We start from the raw sequence: 25,299 nt of genomic DNA on the forward strand, positions 1-25,299 counted from the left end.
GCAGGGGTAGGGGGAACCCTGACCCTAACCCTAAGGGAAAGGGGGGCGCAGTTTGGCATCTTTGCCCTGGGCGCTGGGTGACTTTGTCCCAGCACTGGACACATCTATAGAATGGACACATTTTTATGCACGTACAGTATTCTGGAAAAATCCAAACAATTTATAATTGATCAATCTTGACATAATAGTAAATGGTAAGAATTTTTTTCTCATTCTGGGTAAAAATGCGAGGTATGAGTCGACCAAGGTCATTGGCAGTTGATGCTCGGAGCTGTTTACTGAAGATGTGTGAACCGAAGGCAGGACAAAAAAAAATGTCTCTTCTGAAATAGGTAGCTTCAGCGGCCGGTTTGAGGTTAACCCAACGTTCAATAGCTAAGGCCTGAAGGCATCATTAGAACGTTTCCCCATAGATATCTTGACAAGAGATATGAACAGGCATGTACTGGCCATTGGGACTACAGGGAGTTTCCCGGTGGGCCGATGGCTCAGTGGGCCACTCTGATGTAAGGGGGCTGCTGATGGGACACTCTGATGTAAGGGGGTGCTGATGGGACACTTTGATGTAAGGAGGCTGCTGATGGAACACTCTGATGTAAGGGGGTGCTGATGGGACACTCTGATGTAAGGGGGCTGCTGATGGGACACTCTGATGTAAGGGGGCTGTTGATGGGACACTCTGATGTAAGGGGGCTGCTGATGGGACAATCTGATGTAAGGGGGTGCTGATGCGACACTCTGATGTAAGGGGGCTGCTGATGGGACACTCTGATGTAAGGGGGTGCTGATGGGACACTCTGATGTAAGGGGGCTGCTCATGGGACACTCTGATGTAAGGGGGCTGCTCATAGGACACTCTGATGTAAGGGGTGCTGATGGGACACTCTGATGTAAGGGGGTGCTCATGGGACACTCTGATGTAAGGGGGTGCTGATGGGACACTTCATGGGACACTCTGATGTAAGGGGGCTGGTGGTGGGACACTCTGACGTAAGGGGGTGCTGATGGGACACTCTGATGTAAGGGGGTGCTGATGGGACACTTCATGGGACACTCTGATGTAAGGGGGCTGGTGGTGGGACACTCTGATGTAAGGGGGCTGGTGGTGGGACACTCTGATGTAAGGGGGCTGCTCATGGGACACTCTGATGTAAGGGGTGCTGATGGGACACTCTGATGTAAGGGGGTGCTCATGGGACACTCTGACTTAAGGGGGATGCTCATGGGACACTCTGACGTAAGGGGGTGCTGATGGGACACTCTGACGTAAGGGGGTGCTGATGGGACACTCTGATGTAAGGGGGTGCTGATGGGACACTTCATGGGACACTCTGATGTAAGGGGGCTGGTGGTGGGACACTCTGATGTAAGGGGGCTGCTCATGGGACACTCTGTTGTAAGGGGGCTGGTGATTGGACACTCTGATGTAAGGGAGTGCTGATGGGACACTCAAAATGTAAGTGGGCCGGTCTGGATGAAGTCCAGGGCCAAATTTCTGACCCAGTCCAGCCCTGGATATGAATATCACACATATAAACTGTAACCTTCATATCAGTCTTATGTCAAGATCTTTCCGATGGGGTGGAACGTCTCGTAGATCGAGTGACTCATTCATGAAGAAGGTATTAGACGCAGCGGATTTCACACTCTTATTTCAACAACCCAACTTGGGTAAATAACGTAAAGGACCATAAAAAAAAAAAAAAAAAAAGCAGATAATGGACATCAATCTGTGTTTTATGTGGTTACACCAATACTGTACAAGGGTGAAGCCCGGCAGAATTCCTCGGTGTTGTGTTGGGACTTAAAAGTTATAAATGAAGTTGAAACATTAACAGAAAAAAAAAAAAGAGGGAAAACAAAGAATAAAGGAAATGTCTATTTTAACAAAGTGTTTTAAGTCGACTTTAAAAACATTCTTTAAAGATCTTGACACTGTAGGAATTATGAAATATGATATTTCACCCTGGGCACAGAGAATAATAATGTGCGTCACGGTGGGGATTTACTGGTGGGTGGGAGTGTTTGACCATAACAAATTCCAACACCCATTTGAGGGGAAAGAGCGTTTCGGTCAAGATGAAAAAAAAAAGAAGAATATCTTTGAACTCCCATAATATCAACACACATTAGATACAAACCAAACATACAAAATACACGATATTGCCAAATGTATTGGGAAGCCTGCCTTTACACAAACATGAACTTTAATGGCGTCCTGGTCTTATTCCGTAGGGTTGAATATTGGGTTGGCCCACCTATTGCAGCTATAACAGCTTCAACTCTTCTGGGAAGGCTGTCCACAAGGTTTAGGAGGGTGTCTATGGGAATGTTTGACCATTCTTCCAGAAGTCCATTTGAGAGGTCAGGCACTGATGTTGGACGAGTAGGCCTGGCTCACAGTCTCCGCTCAAATTCATCCCAAAGGTGGTGTTCTATGGGGTTGAGGTCAGGACGCATGCCAGTCAAGTTCCTCCACCCCAAACTCACTCATCTATGTCTTTATGGACCTTGCTTTGTGCACTGGTGGGCAGTCATGTTGGAACAGGAAGGGGCCGCCCCCAAACTGTTCCCACAAAGTTGGGAGCATGAAATTGTCCAAAATGTCTTAGTATGCTGACGACTTAAGAGTTCCCTTCACTGGAACTAAGGGGCCAACCCATGATAAACAACCCCCACACCATAATCCCCCCCTCCACTGGTTAGTTCCAGTGAAGGGAACTATCTATCTGTCAAATTATTCAACAAGTTTAGATATATACACAATTCAACTTTATCTTTCCTTCTATTTTTCTTTCTTTCTTTCTTTTTCTTTTTTTCTCTTTCCTTGTCTTCTTTCTTTCTTTCTTTCTTTCTTTCTTTCTTTCTTTCTTTCTTTCTTTCTTTCTTTCTTCCTCTTTCCTTTTTTCTTTCTCTATTTCTTTCTTTCCTTTTTTCTCTTTCCTTGCCTTCTTTCATTTTTTTCTCTTTCCTTGTCTCTTCTTTCTTTTCTTCCTTTTTTTCTCTTTCCTTGCCTTCTTTCTTTCTTTTTTTTTTCTCTTTCCTTGCTTTCTTTCTTTCTTTTTTTTTTCTCTTTCCTTGCTTTCTTTCTTTCTTTTCTTTTTTACTCTTTCCTTGCCTTCTTTCTTTCTTTTCTTTTTTACTCTTTCCTTGCCTTCTTTCTTTCTTTTCTTTTTTACTCTTTCCTTGCCTTTTTTCTTTCTTTCTTCTTAGTTCCATATGGTTACATAGTAAGTCTGGTTGAACAAGACACAAGTCCATGTAGTTCAGCCAATTATAAAGGATGAATGGACTCTAGAGCCACCCGGGTCACTTTTAACGACAAGGCCTTTGCCAGTTCTTAAGGCCAGTACCAAGCTGGGGACTGCAGCAGCATGTGCGGGTGACAGGTGCTCTATCAGACCCCCAATGTCTCCCCAGTCCTCCAATGCAACTATTTAAGCAAAGATCGTGCTTGAATAGTTGAATCCTTAAGTTTCATTAATATTCCTCAATCAATAAACAACATAAATAAATATATGAACCCCCATCAAATCATTCTCTCAACAATCAACAAGCATGCAATTATTCCCACCAATCGCTATGTGCATACTCAAGACAAGTCTTTTTGACGAAACGCATAGGGCGGAGCCTCTTGCTAAGCCACATTTAAGTGAGGGAGAAGCACTAGAGCCACCTAGGTCACTTTTATAGAAAAGCCCTTCCACGACATAAATAAATATATGAACCCCCATCAAATCATTCTCTGCAGCTATTACTTTTTATACCACCACCCCCCTCCCTTTAGAAAGTAAGCTCTACGAGCCGGGCCCTCCTGTACCTTTTGTATTGTACTGTAATTGTGTTGTTCCCCCCCCCCTATACATTGGAAAGCGCTGCGTAAACTGCTGACGTTATATAAATGTAAAGCGGACCTCCACCCTGAAGTGGAAGTTCCGCTCATCTGATCCCTCCCCCCTCTGGTGCCGCAATTGTTACCTTTCAGGGGGGGAGGGGGGTGCAGATACCTGGATAATCCAGGTATCTGCACCCACTTCCGGGACAAGCTAGCCACAACTAGCCGCAGATGCCCCGCCCCCCCCATTGTGTTCTGCGAAACACACAGTTCCCAGGACACCTCGGGGACCAGTGGAGATGCGCAGCACTACTCGCGCATGCGCAGTAGGGAACCGGGCAGTGAAGCCGCAATACTTCACTTCCCGACTCAATGACAGAGGATGGCGGCAGGGGGGCAGCAGAGAGACGAGCGATTGCTCGTCATCTGCCGCCGACATCGCTGGACCCTGGGACAGGTAAGTGTAAATTTATTAAAAGTCAGCAGCTGCAATATTTGTAGCTGCTGGCTTTTAATATTTTTGTTTAAAGGTGCAGAACCACTTTAATAATAATAATAATAATATGAATAGAGATATCAAAAATCATGAACAAGCATGCAATTATTCCCACCAATCGCTATGTGCAAACTCAAGAACACTTTTTTTTGACGAAACGCATAGGACGGAGCCTCTTGCTAAGCCACATTTAAGTGACGGAGAAGCTCTAGAGCCACCTAGGTCACTTTTATAGAAAAGCCCTTCCACAACATAAATAAATATATGAACCCCCATCAAATCATTCTCTGGAGCTATTACCTTTTATACCACCACCCCCCTCCCTTTAGAATGTAAGCTCTATGAGCCGGGCCCTCCTGTACCTTTTGTATTGTACTGTAATTGTGCTGTCTCCCCCTATACATTGGAAAGCACTGCGTAAACTGCTGGCGTTATATAAATCGTGTATAATAATAATATGAATAGAGATATCAAAAATCTTGAACAAGCATGCAATTATTCCCACCAATGGCTATGTGCATACTCAAGAACCCTTTTTTTTTTACGAAACGCATAGGGCGGAGCCTCTTGCTAAGCCACATTTAAGTGACGGAGAAGCTCTAGAGCCACCTAGGTCACTTTTATAGAAAAGCCCTTCCACAACATAAATAAATATATGAACCCCCATCAAATCATTCTCTGGAGCTATTACCTTTTATACCACCACCCCCCCTCCCTTTAGAATGTAAGCTCTATGAGCCGGGCCCTCCTGTACCTTTTGTATTGTACTGTAATTGTGTTGTCCCCCTATACATTGGAAAGCGCTGCATATACTGCTGGCGTTATATAAATTGTGTATAATAATAATAATAATATGAATAATAATAATAATATGAATAGAGATATCAAAAATCTTGAACAAGCATGCAATTATTCCCACCAATCGCTATGTGCATACTAAAGAACACTCCTTTTTTTGACGAAACGCATAGGGCGGAGCCTCTTGCTAAGCCACATTTAAGTGACGGAGACGGCTCTAGAGCCACCTAGGTCACTTTTATAGAAAAGCTCTTCCACAACATAAATAAATATATGAACCCCCATCAAATCATTCTCTGCAGCTATTACCTTTTATACCACCACCCCCCTCCCTTTACAAAGTAAGCTCTACGAGCCGGGCCCTCCTGTACCTTTTGTATTGTACTGTAATTGTGTTGTCCCCCCCTATACATTGGAAAGCACTGCTTAAACTGCTGGCACTATATAATTCGCGTATAATAATAATAACAATAATAATAATAATATGAATAGAGATATCAAAAATCATGAACAAGCATGCAATTAGTCCCACCAATCGCTATGTGCATACTAAAGAACACTCTTTTTTTGACGAAACGCATAGGGCGGAGCCTCTTGCTAAGCCACATTTAAGTGATCTCCGTCTACGAGCCGGGCCCTCCTGTACCTTTTGTATTGTACTGTAATTGTGTTGTCTCCCCCCTATACATTGGAAAGCACTGCTTAAACTGCTGGCACTATATAATTTGCGTATAATAATAATAACAATAATAATAATAATAATAATAATAATAATAATAATAATAATAATAATAATATGAATAGAGATAACAAAAATCATGAACAAGCATGCAATTATTCCCACCAATCGCTATGTGCATACTAAAGAACACTCTTTTTTTGATGAAACGCATAGGGCGGAGCCTCTTGCTAAGCCACATTTAAGTGACGGAGAAGGCTCTAGAGCCACCTAGGTCACTTTTATAGAAAAGCCCTTCCTTGCTGCCACATATTTGCATTACATATTTGGCCAGAGGTTAATATAAAGAGCAAAAAAAAAAAAAAACGCGTCATACACGGAACTGCGAGAAGATAAAATGCTAAATAAGAGATCACGGGGAATGGTTTGTTGGCTAAAAAACGTTATCCTGTGACACTGCGCTATCCAAAAAAAGGAACCAAAGAAAGCTGCTAACACAATCACAAGGATATAAAACAGTGAATAATTAACAAATATTAAGTCATAGTGTAGCGCTAAAAGAAATATAAGTGACCTAATACATGATGATACGTGGTCATACAATATTTAACCAAACATTAAACACAAAAATCATAAACTGTGCAAAAAATACACCTTAAGTGCAAAAATTCATAAGTGTATAAAAAAGTCCACGAAAAAATAAAAGTCTCTATATAAATGTTGATCCAATCCAGACGTGAGATAAGGGTCACCATCCACCTTCTTTAAATGAAGCTAGCATGCAGACACCCTGTGATATTCCCGTCACCTTTTAAGATAAAGGCTTACCAGATGTAAATTGACAATTGAATGTAATGTGTGTGTGGTTCAACATTTTGAGTTGGATTTTACCGCTGAGGATATAACAACTAGCCGGGGCATCTGTATGAGCAGTTTGATTCGTTACTTCCCTGGATAATTTACGTCTGAAATCTCGTATTCGAGTGCACAAGCCTGTATGATCCTTCGAATGTATATTCGTTTGGATCCATTACATCTGGTAAGCCTTTATCTTAAAAGGTGACGGGAATATCACAGGGTGTCTGCATGCTAGCTTCATTTAAAGAAGGTGGATGGTGACCCTTATCTCACGTCTGGATTGGATCAACATTTATATAGAGACTTTTATTTTTTCGTGGACTTTTTTATACACTTATGAATTTTTGCACTTAAGGTGTATTTTTTGCACAGTTTATGATTTTTGTGTTTAATGTTTGGTTAAATATTGTATGACCACGTATCATCATGTATTAGGTCACTTATATTTCTTTTAGCGCTACACTATGACTTAATGGTTTGTTGGCTTTTTGTATTATTGTAGATGTTGGTGTTTATTTCCTTTCTTCTGTGTATAATGCTCGGCTTTGCTATTCAGAGGACCTTTGTCTCAAGGAAGTATTCGCGTTTCGTGCCGGATCAATAATTTCGATTGTTTTATTCTTTTATTCTTCCTTGTTGAATTGAGGAATGTTTGTTGGGACCCGGAAAAAAAAAAAAGAAAAAAAAAAATATATATATATACCATTGTCTATATTGTTATATAAAAACACTGGGCTGTATTTCCTCGTTCTTTACATTGTGTACCGGCAAATAAACCCTAAAAACACCAAAGTCTATTTATTTAATGTAAAGAACACAAACCCGCCATCCACGGAACCGTGAAAAAAGATAAAAAAAAATTCTAATTTTGAACACACATCTGGGAAGCTTCTGAGAATGTGAAGAAAGAACTAGATGGGGGTTCAAAGTTCACGTTCTGGTGACTTTGGTCTGACTTGGCAGGGGGGGGGGGAGGGGGCGTGTCAGACCTCTGCAGAGAGACCACTGCTTCCCGCATAAAGAGAAAGACTCCTTTCCAGCAGCATGCTGGCAGGGGACAGGCTTCTCTACTCAAGCTGAGTTATTCTGTAAGACTTTGTACGCCTTTTATTTTGATGCAAGTGGAAGTGGAGTGTATTTATCTCATTTAAACTATAAATGTAACAATATCCAGATACATTTGGTAACGTATTTATTTTTATTTTTTCCAGTGATGGGGTCTCCTAACGTCTTGAGCTGCCTGCTCCTAGTATGCCTTGGATATAGTGAGTATATTATTATTTTAATTAATTTTATATAGCTCTTGCAATGCTGTAAACTGGAGTTCTCCAAATATTCTAAACCAAGGGCCAATTTACTGTCCTTCAGACTTTAGTCTTGCCCGCCTGTGGTCAGTAAAAGTAGAAAATTACACAGCTCTGTTGTCCCCATCATTGGTGTCAGTGGGAGGAAGAGTGCCCCATCATTGGTATCAGTGGAAGGAATAGTGCCCCATCATTGGTGTCAGTGGGAGGAAGAGTGCCCCATCATTGGTGTCAGTGGGAGGAAGAGTGCCCCATCATTGGTATCAGTGGGTGGAATAGTGCCCCATCATTGGTGTCAGTGGAAGGAATAGTACCCCATCATTGGTGTCAGTGGGAGGAAGAGTGCCCCATCATTGGTATCAGTGGAAGGAATAGTGCTCCATCATTGGTGTCAGTAGGAGGAATAGTGCCCCATCATTGGTATCAGTGGGTGGAATGGTGCCCCATCATTGGTGTCAGTGGAAGGAATAGTGCCCCATCATTGGTGTCAGTGGGAGGAAGAGTGCCCCATCATTGGTATCAGTGGGTGGAATAGTGCTCCATCATTGGTGTCAGTGGGAGGAATAGTGCCCCATAATTGGTATGAGTGAAAGGAATAGTGCCCCATCATTGGTGTCAGTGGGAGGAATAGTGCCCCATCATTGGTTTGAGTGAAAGAAATAGTGCCCCATCATTGGTGTCAGTGGGAGGAATGGTGTCCCATCATTGGTGTCAGTGGGAGGACTAGTGCCCCATCATTGGTGTCAGTGGGAGGAAAAGTGCCCCATCATTGGTATCAGTGAGAGGAATAGTGCCCTATCATTGGTATCAGTGGGAGGAATAGTGCCCCATCATTAGTATCAGTGGAAGGAATAGTTTCCCATCATTGATGTCAGTGGCAGGAATAGTGCCCCATCATTGGTATCAGTGGGAGGAATAGTGCCCCAACATTGGTGTCAGTGTGAGGAATAGTGCCCCATCATTGGTGTCAGTGGGAGGAATAGTGCCCCATCATTAGTATCACTGGGAGGAATAGTGCCCCATCATTAGTATCCTCCTGCGTTACTGAATGAAAGGCTACGCCTTGTAGGATATGTGACACACATATTCCAGGAGGCAAAGGGAGCATTTTTTTCCCCATGCAGTGGGGATGTCCCCGCACTTCAGGGGGTTAGTTCTTCATTTTTGTCTAGAGGTGAGGAGAGCGGAGATATACTTACCTAATCTGCCGATCCTCCCAGTGCAAGACGGGTCCCTGATGCTCCTGCCCCCCCCCCCCACGGTCTTGTGTGGTGGACTGTTCCTGACATTGTCACGCTCATAGACCAGCTCTGGACGTGAAGAAGGCAGGAACAGTGTACCGAAAATTCGACTTTAATAAGAAAAGGTAAAAAAAAAAAACTCACTATTTGCGAAGAGGTGGGGTGGGTTTGAAAGATGAAGGCTTTGAGGGGGGTAAAGGGCGGTACATACAGGCCAAATATCGGGCAACATTCAGCCCATGTGTACAACAGCTGGTCCAACAGAAGCTGGCCGTTAGGCTGGCTTCTGTTGAAGGGGCATGACCAAAAAACGTCTGCCAATTGGCACCTGATCAGCGCTCTCAGCCAATGGCCAACCAGTGCGCTTAGCGGGGGGTGACCCCCTGCCAGAACACAATAGCTCAGCGGGGGAGATCACTGTACTTACATGGCATAGTTAGTACAGCGGCTCTTCCCGAGCTTTCACTTTTTTCCTTTTTTTTTCGTTCAACCTGTTGGGTTGAACAAAATACCCCCAAAAAAACCAATAGTGTGTACCAGGCTTAAAGATCCACTTTCATCAGATGTAGATTTATCTTGTAAACCAAGAAACAACTAAATTTATCACAACAGACTGAACGCGGGGCCCTAACTGGTCTGTTCATGAAGAAAATGGATTGCGATTCCTCCAGTGGCGGCTGCTGCTCAATTGCCAACCACCCCCCACCCCCGACGCTGGAACAATCGATTGCCGCTTAACCCCCCCAGTGACGCTTTGCTCACCCGTCACCCGCCAGGCCCCTCAGCAGCTCTGTACTTACCCCATCCAGGTGGCGGCTTTGGCGGCTCCCCCTTCCCCTCCCGCCATCTCCTTGAGTCCCGGCAGTCAGTTCTCCTCCAATCCTCCAATCAGGACTTACAGGAAGACATTAGCGAATATTAATTTGCCAACGTCACACAACTGGGTGGGCTCACTGTGTCCTGAGCCCGCCCTTTTTTTGAAGCCAATTAGAGCCTCAAACTCTAATCAAAAAAATAAATAAATATCCCATGGAATCCATGCGTCCGGCACCCTGCATGTAGATTGGAGGCTGGGTGTATGGATTGGGGGGGGGGGGCGCGGTTCCCCTGCAGCCCCCCCGTAGCAGCGCCCTCCATAGAATTCCTCACATACAAACAGCTAATAGAAGGGCCACCTAGAACTCGGATTTATCACATTTCACCCAGATCTCACTGGAAGAGGTTTGCAATGGCAACGAATACAAAGCAACCAGATTTACAAGTCTTTTTCTCATGAATGCCTTTGTCGCTATTCATACCTTTATTGGGTATTTTCCACAGCACTTTGTTAGCAGAGGGGGTGTCGCCGGGACTTTAATTATTGTAACTGTAAGCATTTTAAAATACTTTAAGGGCCGCCGAGCTTAAGAGGCATCAATCCAGCCAGCTTTGACAGGTTTAGAGCAAAAGTTTTTTTTTTTTACAAACAGTGATCGTCACCGAGCAGTTCCTGGAGTGCCGTGCAAACCGAGGGGCCAACACAACACCGTTGCCAAGCATTTAAAACATCCCAAACCCATAGCACCTCTCCGAACCCGCTCCTCTCCCTTACCTACGACAGGGTGACGTCTCAAAAGAGCCTGTCTCTGCTCATTGTTTTTTTTTTTTTTTTTATCCAAAGAAAACTTGTATTTAGTAAAATTCATACAGCCCATAACAACATTGCCAATCACAGTCTTTGTATGATATACAAAAACAGCCAAGGTTGAGAATATTTCTAACTACAGAACGAGTAGCTAGACATGTGCATTCGTTTTTCATCCGAATTTCGGATATTTTCGTTCTCGTTTTAACAAATGATAACGGAACGCGCAGAATCCAAAAACCGAAAGATCTCCATAAAAACGAATGCTTTATTTTCCTTTTCGTTGTGACAACAGATCGATATAGGTAGGAGATTCGACATGGCGCTGACAATAGCGATCTGTGCCCATAGAACCTGTGGTCGAATGTGCCTAACCTTAACTCTATTAGTCCAAGATTATTCTACATAGAGAGAAAAGATTCGACATAGAGAGGAAAGATTCGACATAGAGAGAAAAGATTCGACATAGAGAGAAAAGATTTGACATAGAGAGAAAAGATTCGGCATGGAGAGAAAAGATTCGACATGGAGAGAAAAGATTTGACATAGAGAGAAAAGATTTGACATAGAGAGAAAAGATTTGACATAGAGAGAAAAGATTCGACAATATACAGACAATAGCAAAAAAGGTTGAATGTGCCTAACCTTAACTCTATTAGTCCAAGATTATTCTACATAGAGAGAAAAGATTCGACATAGAGAGAAAAGATTTGACATAGAGAGAAAAGATTCGACATAGAGAGAGAAAAGATAGAGAGAAAAAATTTGACATAGAGAGAAAAGATTCGACATAAAGAGAAAACATTCAACATTATAGAGACAATAGCAAAAAAAGTTGAATGCGCCTAACCTAACTCTATTAGTCCAAGATTATTCTACATAGTGAGAAAAGATTCGACATAGAGAGAAAAGATTTGGCATAGAGAGAAAAGATTTGACAATATACAGACAATAGCAAAAAAGGTTGAATGTGCCTAACCTTAGCTCTATTAGTCCAAGATTATTCTACATAGAGAGAAAAGATTCGACATAGAGAGAAAAGATTCGACATAGAGAGAAAAGATTCAACATTATAGAGAAAATAGCAAAAAAAGTCGAATGTGCCTAACCTAACTCTATTAGTCCAAGATTATTCGACAGAGAGAAAAGATTCGGCATAGAGAGAAAAGATTCGGCATAGAGAGAAAAGATTTGACATAGAGAGAAAAGATTCAACATTATAGAGACAATAGCAAAAAAAGTCGAATGTGCCTAACCTAACTCTATTAGTCCAAGATTATTCTACATAGAGAGAAAAGATTTGACATAAAGGGAAAAGATTTTACATAGAGAGAAAAGATTCGACACTATACAGACAATAGCAAAAAAGGTTGAATGTGCCTAACCTTAGCTCTATTAGTCCAAGATTATTCTACATAGAGAGAAAAGATTTGACATAGAGGGAAAAGATTTGACATAGAGAGAAAAGATTCGACATAGAGAGAAAAGATTCAACATTATAGAGACAATAGCAAAAAAAGTCGAATGTGCCTAACCTAACTCTATTAGTCCAAGATTATTCGACAGAGAGAAAAGATTCGGCATAGAGAGAAAAGATTTGGCATAGAGAGAAAAGATTCGACATAGAGAGAAAAGATTCAACATTATAGAGACAATAGCAAAAAAAGTCGAATGTGCCTAACCTAACTCTATTAGTCCAAGATTATTCGACAGAGAGAAACGATTCGGCATAGAGAGAAAAGATTTGACATAGAGAGAAAAGATTCAACATTATAGAGACAATAGCAAAAAAAGTCGAATGTGCCTAACCTAACTCTATTAGTCCAAGATTATTCGACAGAGAGAAAAGATTCGGCATAGAGAGAAGAGATTTGACATAGAGAGAAAAGATTCAACATTATAGAGACAATAGCAAAAAAAGTCGAATGTGCCTAACCTAACTCTATTAGTCCAAGATTATTCGACAGAGAGAAAAGATTCGACATAAAGAGAAAAGATTCGACATAGAGAGAAAAGATTTGACATAGAGAGAAAATATTCAACATTATAGAGACAATAGCAAAAAAAGTCGAATGTGCCTAACCTAACTCTATTAGTCCAAGATTATTCGACAGAGAGAAAAGATTTGACATAAAGAGAAAAGATTCGACATAGAGAGAAAAGATTTGACATAGAGAGAAAATATTCAACATTATAGAGACAATAGCAAAAAAAGTCGAATGTGCCTAACCTAACTCTATTAGTCCAAGATTATTCTACATAGAGAGAAAAGATTCGGCATAAAGAGAAAAGATTCGACATAGAGAGAAAAGATTCGACATTATAGAGACAATAGCAAAAAAAGTTGAATGTGCCTAACCCAACTCTATTAGTCCAAGATTATTCGACAGAGAGAAAAGATTCGGCATAGAGAGAAAAGATTCAACATTATAGAGACAATAGCAAAAAAAGTCGAATGTGCCTAACCTAACTCTATTAGTCCAAGATTATTCTACATAGAGAGAAAAGATTTGACATAAAGAGAAAAGATTCGACATAGAGAGAAAAGATTCGACATTATAGAGACAATAGCAAAAAAAGTTGAATGTGCCTAACCCAACTCTATTAGTCCAAGATTATTCGACAGAGAGAAAAGATTTGGCATAGAGAGAAAAGATTTGACATAGAGAGAAAAGATTCAACATTATAGAGACAATAGCAAAAAAAGTCGAATGTGCCTAACCTAACTCTATTAGTCCAAGATTATTCTACATAGAGAGAAAAGATTCAACATAGAGGGAAAAGATTTGACATAGAGAGAAAAGATTCGACATAGAGAGGAAAGCCTGTTTACTTCCCCTCTGCACGCCGCCATGGGAAGTTCTGTGTTGGCCGTGTCCCTTGGATACAGCCAATCACAGATCATGCTAAATGGCCGATCACAGCGGCCATTTAGCACTCGAGCGGTGTGTCCAATGAGAGGTGATCTCATATGTGGGGGGCTGGGGGCTATCTTCCCCTCACTCGTCTCCATGTCAGGCCAGGGACAGGTCCAGATCGCTGTCACGGACCTGGCTCCTAACTTTTTTAGCTGGCTCCTAGATTCCAAGCAAATTTGTTAACCCCTGCCCTAAGGTCCTTGAATCGGCCCTGCTGGGTTCGGCAACAGCCTTGGCAGAGTGCCGAGAAAACAATCAAACGTAACTATCTAGAGCAGCCATTCTCAACCAGGGTTCCCTGGAACCCTGGGGTTCCTCCAGAGGTTGCTAGGGGGTTCCTTGAGCTGTGGCTGATGAACCACCTTTTTTGATGGTGCCTACAGAGTTCAAGGTTCACCATCACTTAGCAAAGCCAGCAGCATGACATCCAAATATCTTTTTAGCTGTCTTTAAGGGTGGCATTCTGAGCATCACTTTAAGGGGAACATTCTTCCCATTGACCCACCAGTATAAGGGGCATTGTTCCTATTGACCCCTGATGAATTGGTTTTAGTAAGGGTTCCTCGAGAACTGAAAATTATTTTTGGGGGTTCCTCTAGGGTTAAAAGGTTGAGAAAGCCTAGTCTAGAATGTCTTTATATGTTGGCGTATGAACAGTATCTTTCACTGGAAACACTTGAACGCAATCATTTTAAGGGGGGGTTCCACATCTTGTTGACCATATAAGGGGTTCCACATCTTGTTGACCATATAAGGGGTTCCACATCTTGTTGACCATATAAGGGGTTCCACATCTTGTTGACCATATAAGGGGTTCCACATCTTGTTGACCATATAAGGGGTTCCACATCTTGTTTACCATATAAGGGGTTCCACATCTTGTTGACCATATAAGGGGTTCCATATCTTGTTGACCATATAAGGCAGGCATGTCCAAAGTCCGGCCCGCGGGCCAATCGCGGCCCGCGGTCCGGTTTTGAACGGCCCGCCTGGTTATTTAAACATATACATCTTTTGTGGCCCCCGGCGATCTCCCAGCGCCGGGGTCACAAAAGATATATAGTCCAGCTGCCTTGGAGGGAGGAGGCAGGACGAGTGCCGTGCACACAGGCTGAGAATTTCCTGTGTACATGGCAGCTGTAATAGGAAGTAACATCTCTGCCATTGGACGACTGTTCTGTCCATCAGAGGAGGCGGGACTTTCTCTTAAAGGGGCCGTTGTGTAAACAGGAAATTCTCCTGTAGGATGTCTTTGGCGCTCGTCCTGCCCTCCATGGCTGCACTGATGGTAATGGTGGCTGCATTCCTGGCAATTGCAATTGTGGGGCTGCATTCCTGGCAATGGTGAGTGAATTCCTGGCAATGGTGGCTGCATTCCTGGCAATGGTGGGTGAATTCCTGGCAATGGTGGGTGAATTCCTGGTAATGGTGGCTGCATTCCTAGCAATTGGGGGTGAATTCCTGGCAATGGTGGCTGCATTCCTGGCAATGGTGGCTGCATTCCTGGCAATGGTGGCTGCAATGGTGGCTGCATTCCCGGCAATAGTGGGTGCATTCCCGGCAATGGTGGGGCTGCATTCCTGGCAATAGTGGGTGCATTCCCGGCAATGGTGGGGCTGCATTCCTGGCAATAGTGGGTGCATTCCTGGCAATGGTGGGGCTGCATTCCCAGCAATGGTGGGTGCATTCCCGGCAATGGTGGGGCTGCATTCCTGGCAATGGTGGGTGCATTCCCGGCAATGGTGGGGCTGCATTCCTGGCAATAGTGGGTGCATTCCCGGCAATGGTGGGGCTGCATTCCCGGCAATGGTGGGGCTGCATTCCCGGCAATGGTGGGGCTGCGTTCCCGGCAATGGTGGGGCTGCATTCCCGGCAATGGTGGGGCTGCATTCCCGGCAATGGTGGGGCTGCATTCCCGGCAATGGTGGGGCTGCATTCCGGGCAATGGTGGGGCTGCATTCCGGGCAATGGTGGGGCTGCATTCCGGGCAATGGTGGGGCTGCATTCCGGGCAATGGTGGGGCTGCATTCCGTGCAATGGTGGGGCTGCATTCCATGCAATGGTGGGGCTGCATTCCTGGCAATGGTGGGGCTGCATTCCTGGCAATGGTGAGTGAATTTCTAGCAATGGTGGGTGCATTCCTGGCAATGGTGAGTGAATTTCTAGCAATGGTGGGGCTGCATTCCTGGCAATGGTGGGTACATTCCTGGCAATAGTGGGCACTGCATTCCTAGCAATGGTGGGCACTGCATTCCTAGCAATGGTGGGCGCTGCATTCCTAGCAATGGTGGGCGCTGCATTCCTAGCAATGGTGGGCGCTGCATTCCTAGCAATGGTGGGCGCTGCATTCCTAGCAATGGTGGGGCTGCATTCCTGGCAATGGTGAGTGAATTTCTAGCAATGGTGGGGCTGCATTCGTGGCAATGGTGGGTACATTCCTGGCAATGGTGGGCACTGCAATTCTAGCAATGGTGGGCGCTGCATTCCTGGCAATGGTGGGCGCTGCATTCCTGGCAATGGTGGGCGCTGCGTTCCTGGCAATTGTGGGTCTGCAGATGGGCACTGACCCTTATTTTGCTTCAGTTCTTTATTTAAAATTAAAAAAAAAAATTCCTGAAGCTTCCCTCTTAAAGTGAAGGTGCGTGTTATACCCCCAAAAATACGGTGTATCCAAATAATACACTTGAGTTCATCTCTTCACCACACACAGCCACAAAGGCATGAGAATTCTTGTTGGGTAGTGTATTAGTGCTCGGCCGAACACACTTAGACCGAATTTTAATGGTTCAAAGAATGTCAGGCAAAATGGTCGGCCCTTGAGCATGTTCAGTTCATCAAATCTGGCCCTCTTTGAAAAAAGTTTGGACACCCCTGATATAAGGGGTTCCACATCTTGTTGACCATATAAGGGGTTCCACATCTTGTTGACCATATAAGGGGTTCCACATCTTGTTGACCATATAAGGGGTTCCACATCTTGTTGACCATATAAGGTAATTATGTAATGTAACCTATATCAAAGCAAACTGGTTCCTTATTTGGTTCATTATAACAAAATAATAGAATTTTCGATTAACATGGAATGCCCACCGTTCTGTTCTGGACTTCCCGGCCTGTGGTCATAGAGTAAGGAGGCTTCGGGAGAGTAAACGAATAAGATATCTTTTAACAATGGCCGTAAACTTCCAAGCCAAGGAAGATAATGTGATCTGAAAGTTGTGCATGTTGCATGTTTGATCTCGAAAAAAATAAAAATAAATAACCGATTAATGAATTGAAAAACTCCACAGATCTCTGCTCAGCCGGCGTTCCGGGAACTGAATTCATAACGGCTTTCATGCAGAACCACGACAAAACCACCGGCGACCCTGAACTCCGACTGTTTATTACGGCCTTATCCGATGCCACCAACGTCGTGATTAAGATCAACAAGTTAAGCTTCCGGAAGTCTATAAGCTTGAACAAGTTTGAAGACGCCACCATCGACCTTCCGAAAACCATCCAAATCTCTGGCGCTGGAGAGTCCTCCTATTCGGTGATCGTGACTTCCAACAACCCGATATCGGTTGTTTCCCAAAATTTCAAGGAGCAGAGCTCAGACACTGCATCGCTTTACCCAACGTCGGTAAGACATGTAATGATATCTAAATGGGAGAGAGAGAAATTCAGATGTTCCAATGTATTTAAAGCCCCATACACATTGCTGATTTTTTTGTCTTCAGATTTACCAAAACCATATAGTACAAGGGCCGGCCTGATTGCATACAAATTGGAACTCCTAAGGTTTGACCTCATATTATATGGTTTTGGTAAATCTGAAGGAAAAAATGAGCAGAAAATCTGATAGTGTGTATGGGGATTAAGAGGCCATTCAATTTAATTTTTGCTATTGGTTATTACATTCCTTGTAATAGAAAAAAAATTTGTAAAAAAAAAAGAAAAAAAATTTTGAAGAAACAGCGTAAAAAAAAAAAAAAAAGAAAAAAAAAATGGTAAAATAAATAAGAAAAAGAAAGAAAAAATTAAAGTGCAGCGCGCAGAAGCTCACGAGAGCGAGAGCAATCAATTTTAGCACTAGACCTCCTCTGTAACTCTAAATAGGCAACCTGTAAATTTTTTTTTAAAGCGTCTCTTGTGGAGATTTTTAAGTACCGAAGTTTGTCGCCATTCCATGAGCGTGCGCAATTTTAAAGAGTGACATGTTTGGTATCTATTTACTCAGGTTAACATCATCTTTAACATTATATATATATAAAAAAAAATCGGCTAACCTTATTGATTTGTGTTTTTTTTTAATTTTATTTCAAAAAGTGTCCTTTTTTTCACGCAAAAATTGCGTTTCAAAGAGCGCTGAGCAAATATGGCGTGACATAAAATATTGCAATGATTGCCATTTTATTCGCTAGGGTCTCTGCTAAAAGAAATAAATATATCTATCTATCTATCTATCTATCTATCTATCTATCTATCTATCTATATATATATATATATATATATATATATATATATATATATATAGAGAGAGAGAGAGAGAGATAGGGATATAGATATATATTTATTTATTATGTATTTATTTGTTTTATCTATCTATCTATCTATCTATCTATCTATATATATATATATATATATATATATATATATATATATATGTAATTTTTTAACAAAAAATACAGAGGAATGAATAGGAAATGGTTCTGGACAGGCGCACTCTGAAAAAATGCCTTTTATTAAAAAAAAAAAAAAAAAAAAAATCCAAAAATACATGTCACAGCAGAACAGGAAGCTGACGCGTTTCGCACTACAAATGGTGCTTAATCATAGCTACTACTGTTTGTAGTGCGAAACGCGTCAGTTTCCTGTTCTGCTGTGACATGTATTTTTGGATTTTGTGTTTTTTTTTATAAAAGGCATTTTTTTTCAGAGTGAGGCTGTCCAGAACCATTTTTCTATTCATTGCTAGTTGCATTTACCAGCACCTGTGGCTTCCTAAACTGGTGAAGGGTTTGTTAATGGCTGATCCTCTTGGAGGGGTGACACTCCCCTTCTCAAAAAATACTGACGGCCGGTTCACAACATATGCATATGTGTTTTTTTTCTGCATCAAAAACGCATAGAAAGTAGGTTGTATGGTTTTCAATGGCATAGTTCACACCAGTGCTGGCGGTTCCAGTGCCTTCCAGGAAAAAAAAAATGGGTGTTCCAGTGCGTTTTTGGTGCATTCCTGTGTGTTCCAGTGAGTTTTTCATGCTTTTTACAGCGTTCCAGTACAGTCCAATGCAGGAAAAAATGCAGCGCGTTCTACTTTTTTTTTCTGGAACGCACTGGAACTGCAAGCACTCGTGCGAACTGTGTCGTTGAAAACCATATATCCTACTTTCTATGTGTTTTTGATGCAGAAAAAACGCACTGGACTGCATGTGGTGTGAACTGACCCTTAAACTTTTAGGGCTAGTTCACACCATAAAAACTCAGTCTGGATGCGTTACAGATGCTGTTCTGGATGTGCGTTTTTTTTAATGCATTCCAGTGCATTTTTAAAGCCTCTTTTATGCAATCCAGTGCATCCCCCTCCTCTCTTTTTTCTTAACCTTAAATAGGGACATGTGTGTTCCAGTGCGTTTTTTGGTATGTTTTAGGTGCGTTCCGGTGCGTTTTTGATGCGTTTGACAGCGTTCCAGTACAGTCCAGTGCAGGAAAAATGCAGCACGTTCTATTTTTTTTTTCTGGTAGCGCATTGGAACTGCAAGCACAGGTTTGAACGATGCCGCTGAAAACCACATAACCTACCTTCCATGCATTTTTGATGCAGAAATAAAACGCACCGGACTGCATGTGGTGTGAGCCGGCCCTTAAACAGAAAGTTCCAGAGAAGGTCCTAAAGTGGTTAACTAGTTGCAGACTTGGAAGGGTGCTACACATGCCTAAGAAAAGGTCATCATTGTACACAGGACATATGTGCAGTCCTTCTGCCCTGCTCCCCGCCCCCCCGTTCTGGTATGCACCAATACGGTTCTGGCACATGCACCCCTCCCATCTGCTGTCCCCATGTGCCCCTCCCTGTATCTCAGCTTGTCCTCTCCTGCCAGCAGCTGCTGCGGGCACACAGGAAGGATGTTTCAGGATGGAGAGCGGGGTGAAGGAGCTGGTAAATATATCATTTATTGGTCCCTTCCTTTTCTGAATGAACATATGAGTGATCAGTACCGATCACTCCGGTGTCCATTCACCTTTGAAGCATAGTAAAGTGTTTTTACAATGCCTCAGTTGGGCAGTGCTTCCAATTCATTCATCTGTGGAGCCGAGGCTGCAGAGAAAGGAACTGATAAATCTATGTCCTCAGTCATTTCGGGCCGGGGGGGGCGGGGCTAGTCAGGTTAGCTGTATAGTATAGGTGTGAGAGGTGAAGGGGTTAAGTGGACCTACCAGCATCTTCATGGAAGGCAAGATAATGTTTGCTCATATACAATGTATTGAAAGTGTTTTTTTTTTTTAATTTTTTTTCAATCCGGCAGGAATTAGGAAACGATTATTATATTTTCACTCCTCCGGATAGCCACTACAAAGAGTTTGCCATCATTGCGAAAGAGCCTACAAAAGTGACCATCTACCCCACCGGATCACTGGCCTACAAAGGGAAGACGTATGGTAAAAACAGCAAGCTGTCCATTGACCTCGACCCGTACGACGTCTTCCAGTTCCAAAGCGAAGATGACCTCAGCGGCTCCAAGGTCGTGGCCAACAAACCTGTGGTGGTCCTCAGCGGTCACACGTGCTCGTTGATGCTCACCAAATGCAACCACGTTTACGAACAGCTGCAGCCTGTTTTTATTTGGGGGACCAACTTTTTCATACCCCCGGTTTCCTACCAGAAACAGTACGACCTAGTTTATGTCATGGCGGGTACCCCCGGCACGAAAGTAACCTACCAGGCCGGGTCAAAGGCAAGCAACCTTGACATGGAAGCTGGAGATGTCATATCCATCGAACTGGACCCAGGAGCCCCACTTTCCATCAACTCCACGGAAGGGATCCAAGTCATGTACTACGGTGCCGGGGGGAGTACCAAAGACTTAGACTTCGACACCAATCTCATGACCGTCCAAGATGTGCTGTCCTTCTGTACCTCGTTCAAGGCCACCGCTCTGCCCGATTTTAGCAACAGGGCCGTTTTGGTTGCGAAGACATCGGATGCGGAAAAGTTGACGGTCGATAAAGCCCCCCTAAACATCAACTGGCGCGCAATTCCGGGATCTGAGTACTCATACGGGGAGTACCTTCTGTCCGGCTCCAAGTCCTATATCTTTGAGAGCAGCAAAAGCTCCTTCAGCGTAAGCATTCTGGGCATTTCAGATCTGAATAACTTCGGAGAAACGGCGGTCTGTCTTGGGGGTAAGTGCCCTTGGGTCATCTTCTTCAAAGCAATTTGCACACATGCAGGTAGAACAGGTCTGAGATGGGCCAGAGGGCTTTATTCTGGAGGTTGGTGTCCATTTTACTCCGGCACCAGAAATGCAGGTTGTCAAAGAGTAATTATAGTATTGTGGGAACAGAAACAAAAGCCTCGCCCTATGAGATGTATCATCTGGTCAAGTGACGCACCTAGAGGGGGAGGGGAGTCCTCTTATCTATTATCTTTTAACGGCGTAACACTAGTTCAAGTTAAAAAAATGATCGAGTGGAGAGCGCAACGCAAACATTTGTCTTGTTTCGTATTCATTCGTTAAGTTAATCATTTAGTTTCCTTTATGTTAGTTATGTTATGTTGGTTTGTTTTTTTTTCGGGATTAGTTTAGTTTATTCTTAATTGTTTAGTATATTCTTTTCTTTTTCAAACTGGACTACTCTATTTTTTCTATGCTATTCTTTTCTATTCTATTCTATTTTACTCTTCAATAATATATTCTACAAAGCAGCCTAAGTAGGAATCATCATCTTATTTTACTTTTATACCTGACTGTATTTATTGCAATATGTTTCCATTTCAAATTCAAATTAATTTTCCAAATTCAAATAAATTTTCAAATTTTATTTCGGATCATTTGATTCATTATAAATAATGAATAAATATAATAAACATTACTGCCCCGCCCCTCTGTTCTGTGAAGCGATCCTACATATTGCAGTATGTTTACATGCTGCGTAAACTGTTGGCGCTATATAAATCATGTATAAATCCTATATAAAATAATAATAATAATAATAATAATAATAATGATAATAATAATGATAATAATAATGATAATAATAATAATAATAATATTATTATTATTATTATTATTATTATTATTATTATTATGATTATTAATAGTAATAATAATAATTTTCAAACTGAAATAAATTTTCAGGCTGAGGGAGGGGGGAGGGGGCTATAGACTGAAGGTTTTTTTTTTAATGCATCAAAAATATTAAGAATCTAGAATGCATTAAGATAAAAAGAAAAAATGTGGAAAAAAAACCCAGAAAACAGATAAAAAAAAAAGAAAGGATATTGAATAATAATAATAATAGTCATAATAATAATAATAATAATTTTCAAACTGAAATACATTTTCAGGCTGAGGGAGGGGGAGGGGGCTATAGACTGAAGGTTTTTTTTTTTTATGCATCAAAAATATTAAGAATCTAGAATGCATTAAGATAAAAAGAAAAAATGTGGAAAAAAACCCAGAAAACAGATAAAAAAAAAAAAATATTGAATAATAATAATAATAATAGTAATAATAATAATAATAATTTTCAAACTGAAATAAATTTTCAGGCTGAGGGAGGGGGGAGGGGGCTATAGACTGAAGATTTTTTTTTAATGCATCAAAAATATTAAGAATCTAGAATGCATTAAGATAAAAAGAAAAAAATGTGGAAAAATACCCAGAAAACAGATAAAAAAAAACAAAAAAACGAATATTGAATTCAAATAAATTTTTACATTTTCAGGCTGAGGGGGGGGGGGGCTATACACTGAAGGTTTTTTTTTTCTTTAATGCATAGAATCTTAAACTCAAAAATATTAAGAATCTAGAATGCATTAAGATAAAAAGAAAAAATGTGGAAAAAAACAAAAAAACAGATAAAAAAAAAAACGAATATTGAATTGAAATTAATTTTCAGGCTGAGGGAGGGGGGAGGGGGCTGAAGGTTTTTTTTTTAATGCATAGAATCTTAAACTCAAAAATATTAATAATCTAGAATGCATTAAGATAAAAAGAAAAAATGTGGGAAAAAAAACCCAGAAAACAGATTAAAAAAAAAAAAAATTCAGGCTGAGGGGAGGCTGCTGCACAGTTTTTTTTAATCTTAATGCATAGACTCTTAAGAATCTAAAATGCATTAAGATAAAAAGAAAAAAAAATTGAAAAAAAAAACCACAGAAAACCGATTAAAAAAAAACAATATCTATTTCAAATGAATTTTCAAACTTAAATGAATTTTAAGGCTGGGGGAGGGGGCTGTTGCAAACTGAAGGTTTTTTTTTTTTTTTTCAATCTTAATGCATAGACTCTTAAGAATCTAAAATGCATTAAGATAAAAAGAAAAAATGTGAAAAAAACAAGAAAAGAGATTTAAAAAAAAAAAAACGAATATCTAATTCAAATTGATTTTCAAACTTAAATACATTTTCAGGCAAGGGGAGGGGGCTGCTGCACACTAAAGGTTTTTTTTTTTTTTATCTTAATGCATTCCATGCATTAAGATAAAAAAACAGAATTAGAAAAACTGAAAGAATCTTAAGAATCTACAATGTATTACGATAAAAAGAAAAAATGTGAAAAAAAACCCACGAAAAACACAAATTCAGATTCAAAAAAACAAATTTTAAATTCAAATTCATTTTCAAACTCAAATTAATTTCAGGCTGAGGGGGACTGCTGCATAATGAATTTTTTTTATCTTAATGCATAAAAAAAAATTAATTAGAAAAAAAAACTGAAAAAAGCAAATTCAAAGTCAACCCCCCCCCAAAAAACCCCCCAAAAAACAAAAAAAACGAATTCAGATTAAAAAAAAAACAAATTTCGAATTCAAATTCATTTTCAGGCCGAGGGAGGCTGCTGCATACTACAGTTTTTTTTTATTTTATTTTAATGTATAGAATGCATTAAGAAAAAACAGAATTAGAAAAAAAAACTGTAAAAAAAAAAACCTTTAGTAGATTCCACCGTCATCGGTGACTGATCCTTGTATACCTTTCTCCAGGCTCCTCACGACCATCGTGCAGCCAAGTCAAATGCCGAAAGAAGGAGGTTTGCCTAATCAGCCTCGGAAAAGCCACATGCCAAGGAAACTCTGAGGCCACCTGCTCGGCATGGGGAGACCCCCATTACCACACCTTCGATGGGAAGAACTACGACTTCCAGGGCACCTGCTCCTACACCATGTCCAAGACCTGCGGCGATGACCCCAGCCTCCCTTTCTTCAACGTCGAAACCCTCAATGAAAACCGAGGTTCCTCTCTGGTGTCGTACCTGAAGTCAGTGAACATCCAGGTTTACAGCTTTAACATCACATGTGTCCGGTCTGAATTTGGTATTGTGAGGGTGAGTGCCATACAAAAATGATATACTGGTGGCAAAGGGAAACATATTATATTACATATAACATATATATATATATATATGGGGGGGAGGGGGGACACTGAATGGTTGGTAAGGTGAAGGAGTCTTGGAGCAGCATTCATTATGGACTGAAGGGGCATTATCCTGCTGGAAGGAGCCATCAGAAGATGGGGACACTGGAGTCATAATGGGATGGACATGGTCAGCAACAATACTCAGGGGGGTCGTGGCAATTAAACCATGCTCAATTGGTACTAAGGGGCCCAAAGTGTGCCAAGAAAATCTCCCTTGCACTGTTACCCCCAACACCACCAGCCTGAACTGGTGATACCCCATCCCCCACACCATTACACCCCCCACCACCAGCCTGAACCGGTAATACCCCATCCCCCACACCATTACACCCTCACCACCAGCCTGAACTGGTGATACCCCATACCCCACACCATTACACCCCCAACACCACCAGCCTGAACCGGTGATACCCCATCCCCCACACCATTACACCCCCAACACCACCAGCCTGAACCGGTGATACAAGGCAGGATGGATCCAACGCGCCAAATTCTGACCCCACCATCTGAATGTCGGAGCTGAAATCCAGACTCATCAGACCCGCCAACGTTTTTCCAATCTTCTTTTGTCCAATGTTGGTGATCCTGTGCCAACTGTAGCCTCAGTTTCCTGTTCTTAGCTGACAGGAGTGGCACCCGGTGTGGTTTTCTGCTGCTGCAGCCCATCTGCTTCATAGTTGGATGTGTTGGGCGTTCAGAGATGGTATTCTGCATACCTTGGGTGTAACGAGAGGTTATCTGAGTTACTGTTGTCTTTCTATCCCCTGGAACCAGTCTGCCCCATTCTCCTCTGACCGATGACATCAACAAGGCATTTTCCTCCACACAACTGCCGCTCACTGGATATTTTCTCTTTTTATTCCCACCATTCTATGTAAACTCGAGAGATGGTTGTGTGTGAAAATCCCAGAAATAGACC

General features: G+C 41.8%; 1 protein-coding gene across 1 annotated transcript in view; it reads left to right on the plus strand.

Moving 5' to 3' along the window:
* The window catches only part of LOC143933470 (IgGFc-binding protein-like), an 81,838-nt gene that overhangs the window by 5,128 nt on the left and 51,411 nt on the right, over positions 1–25,299 (plus strand). Inside the window, exons 2-5 of the mRNA XM_077456375.1 lie at positions 7,878–7,931; positions 17,044–17,378; positions 20,266–21,142; positions 23,948–24,288. Of these exons, the coding sequence (XP_077312501.1) occupies positions 7,878–7,931; positions 17,044–17,378; positions 20,266–21,142; positions 23,948–24,288 (1,607 nt within the window). The remainder of the gene's footprint in view (positions 1–7,877; positions 7,932–17,043; positions 17,379–20,265; positions 21,143–23,947; positions 24,289–25,299) is intronic.

This window comes from Lithobates pipiens, unplaced genomic scaffold, assembly GCF_037356315.1.
Source record: "Lithobates pipiens isolate NorthernLeopardFrog02 unplaced genomic scaffold, aLitPip1_a1.2 Scaffold_27, whole genome shotgun sequence".
NCBI lineage: Eukaryota > Metazoa > Chordata > Amphibia > Anura > Ranidae > Lithobates > Lithobates pipiens.